Genomic DNA, 12,821 nt, shown 5'->3' with positions numbered 1-12,821 from the left:
ACAAGAGGTGTAGCAGTGCTGCTGGCGTCTCTCTACCTCTCTGTCTTCCCCTCCTTCTCAATTTCTGTCTGTCAAATAAACAAACAAATGAAGTATTTTTTAAAATATTGAATTAGGGTGGGAGAGATTGCATAATGGTTATGCCAACAGACTCTCATGCCTGAGGCTCCAAAGCTCAGGTTCAGTTCCCCTGCACCACCATAAGCCAGAGCTGAGCAGTGCTTTGGTGTTTCTCTTTCTCGGCATCTCTTAAAAAAAAAAAAAAAAAATGAATGACTACAGTTCCCTAAAGTGAAAATAACCATTTTTCTTTTAAGTAACTTTTAAAAATTGATCAAGATTTAAGTAGTCGTTTCTAGCTAACCTTGTGTATCTATGTATTGAGGAAGACTAGAGGAGGGGCAGGGGAGGGGTGAGTAAAGAAAGTGCTATCTGTGAACAAAAAGATCTAGTTATGCAAAAAAAAAAAAAAAACCTTCATGCTTGAGGCTCTGAGTTCCTAGGTTCAATCCCATATCATAAGCCAGAGCTGCTGCTTCTTCTAGCGTTTGCCATTCTTCCGTAGCCAGTCAACAGCGTCAGGTTGAGCCTGTTGTAAAGTTTCGAGACCTCATTTGAATCTGGAGAGGTGGCAGTCATTGACTATGTGGGTCATAGTCTGTCTGTAGCCGCAGGGGCAGTTCGGGTCATCTCTGGCTCCCCAGCGATGGAACATATCGGTGCACCGGCCATGGCCTGTTCAATAGCGATTGAGGAGGGCCCAATCATAACGTGCTAGGTCAAAGCCGGGTTGACGCTTGCAGAGGTCTGTGATGAGGTGGTCTGTGATGAGCCAGAGCTGAATAGAGAGAAATCTTTACTTGATAAAGCATACTTTTTTGTGTGTGTGCTACCCTGTCCCCACTCCTGAGAGAAATATTTTTTAATGTATTTTATTTTTGAGAGAGATGCTGAGAGAGGAAGACACAGAAACACCAGAGTACTTGTCAGTTCTATTTTATGGTCGATAAAGCATACTTTTTATTCTATTCCTAACTTATTAACTCTGTGAGAAAAATCACATTAGTCTTGTTTGTTGTGTTTTTGTATCTATACTTATTAAAATGAATGGTGACCTAAATACATTTTTAAATAAAGGAAACTTTTTGAAAATTGTATTGACTAATCACCAGTAAGAAATATTCTAAAGTTTTCATTGAGTTTGATCTAAAGTGTCATTTAGCAAACAAATTTTTATTTAAACAGTCTTTGAATGTTATATGGCTTTAGTTTGATCAAATATTTTAGTGTTGTAGAGAGCCTTCTCTTTCTGTAATGATACAGAAATTAGTTTTCTTTCCTTTTTTATTATTATTTTTTTATTATCAGAGCACTGCTCAGCTCTGTCTTATGGTGGTGCAGGGGATTGAACCTGGGACTTTGGAGCCTCAGGCATGAGTGTCACTTTGCATAACCATTATGCTATATACCCCTGCCCAGAAATTAGTCTAATTTATGAGAAAGATAGGAGGAGAGAGAAAGAACCAGACATCACTCTCGGGACCTCATGCTTGAGAGTCCAAAGCTTTACCAGTGAGCCACCTCCCAGACCACAGAAATTAGTTTTCGTGATAACGTGTTGGACTCTCTCAAATTAGTTTACTTGTTAAACTAAATTTTGAGTTTCACTGTTTTGTTACTGAAATAAGTTTTTCTAAACATCTGTTAAAAACTGAAAGCAAGATTTAATGAAAAATCTTAAGAGTTTTTGCATGAGCAAAAATGCATTTTATTTTTCACAGGCCCAAGTTTATTTTAGCTTTCATATCATACTTCTCAGAGATTCGGTTTTACCTGATGTAATAATAAAAAGGTAATAATTATGCCTTGTACTAGTGACTCTCTGAGGCACTACTTACTAGAATTAATTACCTTTTAATCTTCACCATATTCTGAAAAGGACCTAATGATAAACTGAGGGGCAGATGGGTTAAGAACCAACCTAAGGTCGTGAAGCTAGTTGGAAGTCTAGGAGGGTTTCCAAACTACTGTCTTACTACTTATAGCCTTGTCACTGAGAGACTCTGGCATCAGAGCAATTGAAATGCTGAATCTCAGGGTGACCTCTGAGTCACTCATTTTTAACAAACTCTGCCAGGTGATTTGTTTGCATATTAAGATTTAAGGAATACTACTTTACACCATTACTACACCTCCTATGAAGAATCACTTTGGTTGTAAAATTCTTTCTATGGAATATCCCTGGCTTGATTGTAGTTCATACTATCACCATTTTCAGGAGGGGTTGTGGGGGGTGGGGAGGAAAAAAGCTGTTGAATTAGTCAATGTTTCCACCATTTCAAATTGCTCACTTGCTTAAATCCAGAGGAACGATTGACTATGTGGACATTTGGTCAAAATCTCCACATCAAGTATATAGCTCTACATTTGACAGCCTTTATTCATGCTCTAGAACACATCAGATTTACATAGTTATGTCTTCATTCTATATAGGCGTTTTCCAAATTAATCTACGGCAGAAGAGATGGCATAGTGGTCATTCAAAGAGACTATCTCATTCCTGAGGCTCCAAAGTCCCTGATTCAGTCCAACTCCCTTCCCCCATCCCTCCAAATACACTATAAGCAGAGCTGAGCAATACTCTGGAAAAAAAAAAAAGAAGAAGAAACTAAGGTAGCGTCTAAGAGGGGCTGGGTGGTGATGCACTTGGTTATCGCACATTTTACCATGTACAAAGACCCAGGTTCAAGCTGCTCAAGTCCCCACCTAGGGAGAAGCTTCACAAGTGGAGAGGCAGTACAGTAGGTGTCTCTGTCCCTATCTCCCTATTTCATCTCAGTTCTTCTGTTTCTATCCAATTAAAGAAAAAAAAATTGGTGGGGGTAGATAGCATAATGGTTGTGCAAAGAGACTCTTATGCCTGAGGCTCTGAAGTCCCAGGTTCAATCCCCCACACCACAATAAGCCAGAGCTGTGCAGTGCTTTGGTGTTTTTTTTTTAAATTTTATTTATTTTCCCTTTTGTTGCCTTTTTTATTGTTGTTATAGTTATTATTGTTGTTATTCATATTGTTGTTGGATAGGACAGAGAGAAATGGAGAGAGGAGGGGAAGACAGAGGGGGGGGGAGAGAAAGATATACACCTGCAGACCTGCTTCGCCACCTGTGAAGCGACTCCCCTGCAGGTGGGAAAGTGTTCTGGTGTTTGTGTCTTTCTCTCTGCATCTCTCTCAAGAATAAAATAAATAAAATACTGAATAAAATAATTTAAAAAGACAAGCATCTGGAAATGTGAAATCGTTTGGCACATCTAATGTTTTAATGGGGTTAGCAAGGAACAACGAATCTGTATAAACTGACTTCATTAATTTAGCTTTTTGAATGTAATTCTGTCACATGGGACAATAATAGATAAGAAAAGCAAGATGGGCAGGGGTAGATAGCATAATAGTTATGCAAAGAGATTCTCATGTCTGAAGCTCCAAAGTCCCAGATTTAATCCTCCATCTACCACCATAATCTAGAGCTGAGTAGTGCTCTGGTTAAAAAAGAAAAGAAGAGAAAAGAAAAGATTAACTTAGTAAAATAGCCATGTCTAATAGAAATGCAACACAAGACATACATAATTAAATTTTTTTAGTAGTCACATAAAAAAGTTAGCAGTTCATATGAATCATGGTATATTTTACTTAGCATATCCAAATATTTCTTTTTTTGTTGCCTTTGTTGTGGTTGCTATTGTTATAGTTGTTGTTGCTGGATAGGACAGAGAGAAATCGAGAGAAGAGGGCAAGACAGAAAGGAGGAGAGAAAGGTAGACACCAGCGGCCCTGCTTCACCACTTGCGAAGCGACCCCCCCTGCAGGTGGGGAGCCAGTGGCTCTAAGCGGGATCCTTACTCCAGTCCTTGCGCTTTGCCACGTGCGCTTAACCTTCTGCGCTACCGCCCAGCCCCCCAAATATTTCTACATGAATCAATGTAATGAGCGTTACTGGGGGGCCAGTGGTGGTTCACCTGGAGACGTGCATGCTTACGTAAAGTGCAAGGGCCTTGATTCTAGCTCCTAGCTCCCACCTGCAGGAGGGAAGCTTCGTGAGCAATAGAGCAGTGCTGCAGGTGTCTGTCTCCCCCATTTCCTCCCCCTTCAATTTTTGTCTTCAATAAATAAGTAAAAAAATATATATATAATATATATATAATATATATATAGCATTATTGAAGTGTCACACTTACTTTTTTTTTACTTATTTTTAATCAACTATTGAAATATATGTTGAAATTTGAATACTAAATCTTCAGCAGTCAAAAGGTTGTTATTTAACAGCCTGGGAGGTTGCATAGTGGATAAAATGTTGGGACTTTCAAGTTTAAGGTCCTGAATTCAATCCTTGATATCAAATGTGCCAGAATAATGCTCTGGCTCTCTCTCATGAATAAATAATTATTTTTAAAGTTGAATTTTACTTCAGTGAAAACAATGAAACTTAAGGGAAATATTTCCGTGTAATTGATTTTGACTTATGCAATTGATTACTTTTTTTTTTTTTTTTTTGGCACTGTCTTGATAGAGACCATAGCACCAAAGTTTCCTTTAATGTGGTCGGGTGTCAATTTGTGCCTGGGTCACTAGCACGGTAAAAATTTGATACTATATGGTTAGTGAATGAAAGTCACTTAAGGTTGTACCCAGTTACAGACTGAAAAGGGAAGTGAAAACAAACTATCTTCCTGCAATTGGTATCTGTCTGTCTCTCTCTATCAGAGTACTGCCCTGCTCTGGTGGCGACAGTGATTAAACCAGAGACCTTGAAGCCTCAGGCATGGAAGATTCTTTGCATAACCATTATGCTATCTCCTCAGTCGTCTTTTTAAATAATTATTTTTATCATATATAGGAAGTGAGTGAGAGAGGAGGAAGAAGAAGGAACCAGAGCACCACTCCATTCGAAACCTTAGGAACTGCTAATTTCTCTATTGGTGGTTCTTTAACTTTCTTTCAATCCTATCAAACTGTAAAATTAGGACCAGGAGTTAGGGTCTTTCTGACTTTTTCCTTATTATTAGATACTTTCATGTCATAGTTGTACTTTTCCAGAAAAGTTAGATAAGTGTGACTGACGGGATATTCTGGAGTGAGCTATTTTGCCCTAGTTTTCAAACTTTAGTATACCTGGACTACCTAGTATCCAAAGTTGTCAAAAATACCAGCATCCATGCCTCACTCTTGGCAGATGCTGATTCTCTCAATTTACACCACATAAATTGTTCTAAGCATTTTAGAAGTCTCAGACCTGCAACCATAGCATTCAGCAGTTGCTTAAGGCTGCAAGTTCAATTTTAGCATATTTGCTGCTGTTGTCAAGCACTGGCTTTCCCCTGGGCTCATTATTTCCCAGCACGTTGCTGCTTGTCTTCTGCATACGGTTTTCAGGCTCTCAAATGCAGTTTACAAAGACCATCCTGTTAGCATGTTCCCAGTTCGGTTAAAGCGACCCGAGCTTATCCAAGGTAGACCTTGGCCATGTGACTGATAAATCCTTGCCAGTCGGGCGGCCATTTTTGAGGCGGGCACCTAGCCTCCTGTCCCGTAAGCCTGGAGTGGGGGGATATTGCTGTTACCAGGACTCAAGATGGCCACCGTGTCGGCTAGCCAGCCCGCTAGCCCGAGCGCCAGCGAGGCTGCACGAGAAGCGCGGGCGGCTCGCCTAGGTCTGTGTCCCCGCAGGCTCATCTCTGGCCGCTGGCCCTGGGCGGAGCGCCCGCCCCTCTGGGCGCGGCCAATCAGCGTGTGGGGCTGGCTCGGCAGGGGCCGCCCGCGCGCGGGGTGTGTGAGGACAGGACGCGCTCCAGGTCGCTGAGTGCCAGAGCAGAGCAGCATTTGCTGTGGTACCTGCTGCTGCCGGTGCGGACGCAGAGCATCGGACGCGGACGCTGTTGCGTGGGGACAGGAAGGTGAAGCCATGACGTCGGTCAGGTAATAACGGAGGACGGTATCCTAAACTGATAGCTTGGTGGTTGTTAGCTTGACATTCCCTGAGATTTCCTTTTGGGTGATCTGGAGACTCGCCTTACCACCGGACCGTCCCCCTCATGTTGGAGGCTCTCTGCACTTTTCCTGCGGTCATTTCTGCTTTTCCTCTGAAGTTTTTGGATCTGTGGCACTTGGCAGAGCCTTGCATATAGTCACACTGCCGAAGCGACCCTCTTCCAGTTTCCAGGGTTTGCAGCTTTCCTGCGAATATAGTAGATTTCTCAGCAAAATAGTATAGCTACCTTTTACCTCCAGGGGTGACCCGGGCCTGAGGAAGGCTGACATGCCCCTTGTGTGTCCACGCCTGCCTGCGTGTCATGCCTCCGAGAACTTCCTGGGGAGCCATGAGCAGACCTCCAGAGTCGACCGTTCTCTGATGCTAGTAGCTTGTCCCCAACTTGTGAAATTGCCCCTGAATTGTTAGCGTACGACTGGAACTTTCAGTACTGCTATTGCTGGAGTAATAAATAGTATTAGTGGAATTGTTATAGGTGTCAGCATGTTTACCTATTTTTATCTGAGTCAAAAGTAAAAATGTATTTTGGGAAATAGTAGATACGTAGTGAAAACAACTAATTAAAAGCTCTCCAATTGCTTTTCCAGACTTTTGAAGATTTTTTATTTTTTATTTTTTTGGCTTGTTTTATGGTATAGCTGTGGCTATTGGTGCTATGAGTTGAATCTGAGACCTCAGCTTCCTGAAAGTCTTTTTGCATAAGCACTATGCTACCCCTTGCCCTGGAAGGGTTTTGTTTGTTAATAGTGAGTGATAGGGATAAGGGGCCCGCACACTTTTTGGGAGAATATCCTTGACTGAGTGTCCTTGTGCAACTATTTGTAAAAGAGATAAATTGCTTTATTTACTCTGTCCTCTGCTGACTTTTAAAGTAGTCTTTGCCCTTTATTGTTCCGTAGAGTGGGAGGCCCTACTAAAAATGTGAAAAGAATAAGTTAATTTTTGATTTGTGAACTTCCAGCAACCCAATTCCTAATGGCTTTTTAATGGTCATTTTGACTACTTGATAGCTCGAGAGATAGCTTGAGAAGTTAACCCTCAGGGAAGGAAAAGTAAGAGGCAACAGTGCTGAACCTGGAAACAGTTTCTTTCTCTTAAATTGCATAATTCTATAGGCAAAGGTATAAATAGTAATTCATAATGTAAAAGGAGAAATTCACAAACATGCATTCTCACATGGGAAGGCTTCACAACAAATTATATTGGGTCTTTTTTTTTTTTTTCTTAAAGCTTAAAGTATTTCATTCTATTATGGGATTAATCCCATTCCCTCACTCCAGTGTTCCAGTGTTCATTCCCGTCATCAATGCCTGCTGTTTATTAGATGTAGATGTAGGTCAAATACTTCCTATGTTAAGAACTTATTCCCTCCCCACCTTCTTTCATAACCTAAGGTTCACTGCTTGGGGCCGAGTTTATCAGATAGAAAGGAAGAGAGGAAGGGGGCAGGTAATGGTGCACCTGGTTAAGTGCACATATTACAGTGCACAAGGACCTGGGTTCAAGTCCCTGTTCCCCACTTGCAGGGGGAAAGCTTCACAAGCAGTGAAGCAGGTCTGCAGGTGTCTCTCTCCTTCCCTATTTCTCCTTCCCCTTTAAATTTCTCACTGTCCTATCAAATAAGATAAATCAATAAATAAGTATAATTATTTTTTAAGAAGTAAGAGAGGAAGAGACAGTACAGCTTCTAATCTTCCCTTCAGTATGGTGAATCCTACGCTTAAACCTAGATCGGACACATGGCAGAACAGCCACCATCCCAGGGGCACTATCTTGCTGGCCAAGAACCAGTTCTTCCTCCTCATCCTCCTCTTCTCTCTTTTTTCTTTTTGAAGTATTTTTTTTATTAAATTAATGCCACTTTGTAACATTATGCTAGTTTCATGTATACAGACTTATGTGTCAACTCTATGTGCATATTATGCTTTTCACCTAAACTGTAGTTTCTACTCATCAAATATTGATCCTTTTAACCCATTTTTTTAATTAGGAGTAAAGTTTCTCACCACTCCTGTCACCAAGGGTCTGTATCCCCATCTTTACCCCCTTAGATAACCACTATAGTTCCTCCACAGTCTTAAATATGAGTTGACTTTTTTTCCCCCAGATTCAATTCTCTTGCTTTCTCTTTAAAGATTTTATTTATTCATGAAGAAGATAGAGAAAGAGAACGAACCAGACATCATTCTGGTGCATGTGTTACCGAGGATTAAACTCAGGACCTCATGCTTGAGAGTTCAATGTTTTATCCACTGAGCCATCTACCAGACCACTGTTCAATTTTCTATATTCCACACATGAGTAAAACCATTCTGTAGTTGTGTTTTTATCTCCTTCACTAAGCATAATCTTCTCCAATCCCATTCACTTTATCCCAAGTGGGACAATGTCCTTTTTTTTTTTTTTTTTAAGATTTATTTATTAGAAAGGTAGGAGGGGAGAAAGAATCAGATATCACTCCGGTACATGTGCTGCTGGGGATTGAACTCGGGACCTCAGACTTGAGAGTCTAATGCTTTATCCACTATGTTACTTCCTGGACCACGACAACATCATTTTTATAGCTGAGTAATACTCCATTGAGTATATGTCTCATAACTTTTTTTTATTGCCACCAGGGTTATCACTGAGGCTCAGTGCTGGGAGAAAGATAATTTAAAGAGAGGAGGGGGGAGAGAAAGAGGCAGGTGTGCACCTGCAGACCTGCTTCACTGCTCAAGAAATGTCTCCCCCGCAGGTGGGGAGAAAGGGCTCGAACCCGGTCCTTGCACATGGTAGTATGTGCCCCTAACTGGGTGCACCATTACCCATAACTGCCCCCAGTCCCATAACTTTTTTATTCAGTCACATGTTGAAGGACATTTTGGTTGCTACCAAATTTTGGCTATTGTGAATAGTGCTGCTATGAATATGGGAGTACATATACCCCTTTGATGCTCTACTGATTGAGCTATCTGGGCTCTCTGCATGTACCCCTTTGATTCAGTGTTACATATTTTGGGTAAATGCCTAGGAGAGGCATTGCTGGATCATAAGATATCTCCACTTATATTTGCTTAAGGATGCTCCATACTGTTCTCCATAATGGCTGCAAAGTTTGCACTACCACCAGCAGTGTATTAGAGTTCCTCTCTCTCCACATCCTCTCCAACTCTTGTTTTGTTGATAAAGCCCATTCTCACAGGTGTGAGGTGGAATCTCAGTGTGGTTTAATTTGCATTCTGGGGCAGGGGAGATAGCATAATGGTTATGCAAACAAAGTGTCTTGAGTTTAAGGCTACCAGGTCCCAGGTTTAACACCCCTCCCAACCACAAGGCAGATCTGAACAGTGCACTAGTATAACAAAAATAATAATAAAGTGGGGGCTAGGCGGTAGCGCAGCAGGTTGAGTGTACATGGCACTCAGCTCATGGACCCATGTAAGGATCTGTTTCCAGTCCCCAGCTCCCCACCTGCAGGGGGTAGCTTCACAAGTGGTGAAATAGGTCTGCAGGTTTCTGTATTTCTCTCTCCCTCTCTGTCTTCCCCTCTTCTCTTCATTTCTCTCTGTCCTATACAATGACAGCAATAAGAAAAAAATAATACTAACAGCAACGATGATAAACAACAAGAGCAGCAAAAGGGGAAAGGATAACCTCCAGGAGCAGTAGGTTTATAGTGCAGGCACCGAGCCCCAGTGATAATCCTGGAGGCAAAAAAAAGCATCATATCTAAATGATGAGTGAATTAGAGCATTTGCACATGTCTGTGGGCCGTGCGTATCTCTACATGCTGTCTGTTATACATTCTGCCTGCTTTTTACTGGGTTGTTCTCTTCTCCTTTTGTTAAGCTGTATGAGTTCTTTATAGTTGTTTGATAACAACCTCTCCTCTCTCCCCTCCCCTCTCCCCTCTCTCCCCTCTCTCCCCTCCCCTCCCCTCTCCCCTCTCTCCCCTCCCCTCCTCTCCCCTCCTCTCCCCTCCTCTCCCCTCCCCTCCCCTCCCCTTCCCTTCCCTTCTCTCCTCTCTTTTACAACTTCTTCTAGCATTTGCCCTTCTTCCGTAGCCAGTCAACAGCGTCAGGTTGAGCCTGATGTACAGTTTCGAGACCTCCTTTGAATCTGGAGAGGTGGCAGTCGTTGACTATATGGGTACCAATAAGCAAAGGACAGCCCCTCAACATTAAGTTGGAGGACTAGAAGAGCAGGACCAGCAGCTTGAAAGCTGTCAGGAGCTGCTTGTTGCTGGCTTTGAAAGTGACTGGGATCCATGTGGATTCAGTCGGCTTGGAAGGATTGTCAGTTTCCCCAATGAATGGATACTCATGGGATGCACCATCTGCTTAGCTCTGGTTTATGGTGGTGTGGGGGATTGAATCCAGGGCTTTGTAGCCTCAGGGATGAGAGTCTCTTTGCATAACGATTATGCAATCTACCCCTGCCCTCAACCACTTCTGCAGTGCATTATACAAATACCTTTTCCCACTCTCTCCCTCTCCTGTTTATCCTTATGGAATTTTCTTTTTTTTTTTTTTCTTTTTTATTTAAGAAAGGATTAATTAACAAAACCATAGGGTAGGAGGGGTACAATTCCACACAATTCCCACCACCCAATCTCCATATCCCACCCCCTCCCCTCTGGGAGCATGGACCCAGGGTCATTGTGGGTTGCAGAAGGTGGAAGGTCTTCCCCGCTGAACATGGGCGTTGACTGTTCGGTCCATACTCCCAGTCTGTCTCTCTCTTTCCCTAGTAGGATGGGTCTCTGGGGAAGCGGAGCTCCAGGACACATTGGTGGGGTCTTCAGTCCAGGGAAGCCTGGCCGGCATCCTGATGACATCTGGAACCTGGTGACTGAAAAGACAGTTAACATACGAAGCCAAACAAATTGTTGAGCATATCCTTATGGAATTTTCTTTTGATGTATAGAATTTTTTTTTTTGCCTCCAGGGTTATCCCTGGGGCTTGGTGCCTGCTCCACGAATCCACTGCTCCTGGAGGCCATTCCCCCCTCCCCTTTTTGTTGCCCTTGTTGTTTATCGGTGTTGGTGTTACTATTATTGTTGTCGTTGTTGTTGGATAGGACAGAGAGAAATTGAGATGGGAGGGGAAGACGGAGAGGGGGAGAGAAAGATAGACACCTGCAGACCTGTTTCACCGCTTGTGAAGCGACTCACCTGCAGGAGGGGAGCCGGGGCTCGAACCGCGATCCTTACATTGTTCTCTGCACCACCTGCGCTTAACCCGCTGCGCTGCTGCCCAAATACATCTTTAATGTTAAGGTCCAGAAATGGTTTACCGATATGTCCTTCTACGTATATTTGTAGCATCAGGTTTCTCTCCTTTCTTTCTTTCTTTCTTTTTTTTTTTTTTTTTTTAAAAAAAGGGTTAAGTGCATGTGGCACAAAGCGCAAGGACCAGCGAAAAGATCCCGGCTCGAGCCCCCGGCTCCCCCCCTTCAGGGGGAGTCACTTAAGAGGCGGTGACGTAGGTCTGCAGGTGTCTTGTCTTTCTCTCCTTCTCTTTGTCTTCCCCTCCCCTCCCCTCTCCATTTCTCTCTGTCCTATCCAACAATGATCGACAGCCACAACAACAATAATAGCCACAACAAGGGCAAAAAAGGGGGAAAATGGCCTCCAGGAGCAGTGGATTTATGGTGCAGGCACTGAGCCCCAGCAGTAACCCTGGAGGCAAAAAAAAAAAGTATTTAGAAAAAGTTGGGCAGGGGTGAGGTGGGGTGGAGCTGGGGGAAGAATCAGAGCATCACTCTAACATGTTGATGGTGGGGATTGACTTCAATGCCTCATGCTCAAGAGTTCATCATCCTACCCACTGTACCACCTCCTAGATCTTAAGAACCAGTTCTTGGGCTAGTGAAATAGCTCAGCTGCTGCTTTGCCATGTGCATGGCCCAGAGTCTAGTGTGGCTTTGGTATTGTGGTGTCTCTCTTTGCTTCTGTCTATATGCAACGACCTGAGTTTGAGTCTTGCTCCCCTCCCTCAAGGGGGAAACTTCACTATTGGTGAAGCAGGTCTGCAAGTGTTTGTCTTTCTCTCTCCCTCTATCTCTGCCTCTGCATCTCAATTTCTCTTTGTCCTATCAAATAAAAATTGGCTGCCAGGAGCTGTGGATTCATAGTGTCAGCACCACGCCTCAGCAATATCATTGGTGACAATAAAACAAACGTATGTAGATTCTTTTCTCTCTTTTATTATCTTTATTTATTTATTGGATAGATACAGCCAGAAATCAATAGGCAAGGGGGAGATAGAGAGGGAGAGAGACAGAGAGAAACCTGCAATCCTGCTTCACCACTTGCAAAGATTTCCCCCTGCAGGTGGGGACCAGGGGCTTGTGCACGTGTCATGTGCACTCAACCAGGTCAACACCACCCTTTCCCCTCCTCCCCATTTTTCCTACCAGAACACTGTTCAGTTCTGGTTTATGGTGGTGAGAAGGACTAAACCAGGGAGGGACCTTAGAGTCTCAGGCATGAGAGTCTGATTGCATAGCCATTATGCTAACTCCCCCATTCTTATATGGATTCCATTTTAAAGTTGACTATTATCTTTCTATTTTTCAATGGATGAATGCTTTTTATTATTATTTTTATTCATTTTATTTTTAATTTTAAGGTTTTTAAAAATTTTTTATATTTATTTTCCCTTTTGTTGCCCTTGTTTTTTATTGTTGTTGTAGTTATTGTTGTTATCACTGATGTCATCAATTTTAGATAGGACAGAAAGAAATGGAGAGAGGAGGGGAAGACAGAGAGGGGGAGAGAAAGGCAGACA

The 12,821-nt window shown here is 42.6% G+C and overlaps 1 protein-coding gene across 5 annotated transcripts in view; it reads left to right on the top strand.

Moving 5' to 3' along the window:
- Positions 1-12,821, top strand: part of ADK (adenosine kinase) — a 452,224-nt gene that overhangs the window by 24,693 nt on the left and 414,710 nt on the right. Inside the window, exon 1 of one of the 5 annotated variants that reach the window (XM_060173037.1) lies at positions 5,769-5,974. The exons of 3 other annotated variants lie outside the window; for them this stretch is intronic. In XM_060173037.1, coding sequence (XP_060029020.1) covers positions 5,961-5,974 — 14 coding nt within the window. In that variant the 5' untranslated portion in view covers positions 5,769-5,960. Of the gene's footprint in view, positions 1-5,768; positions 5,975-12,821 lie in introns of those variants that run through there. One more of the 5 variants, XM_060172857.1, reaches the window with a different exon arrangement.

The sequence above is a fragment of the Erinaceus europaeus genome, chromosome 1 (assembly GCF_950295315.1).
Source record: "Erinaceus europaeus chromosome 1, mEriEur2.1, whole genome shotgun sequence".
Classification (NCBI taxonomy): Eukaryota; Metazoa; Chordata; class Mammalia; order Eulipotyphla; family Erinaceidae; genus Erinaceus; species Erinaceus europaeus.
The sequence above is the reverse complement of the archived record's forward strand: the minus strand, read 5'-3'. Positions and strand labels throughout refer to the sequence as shown.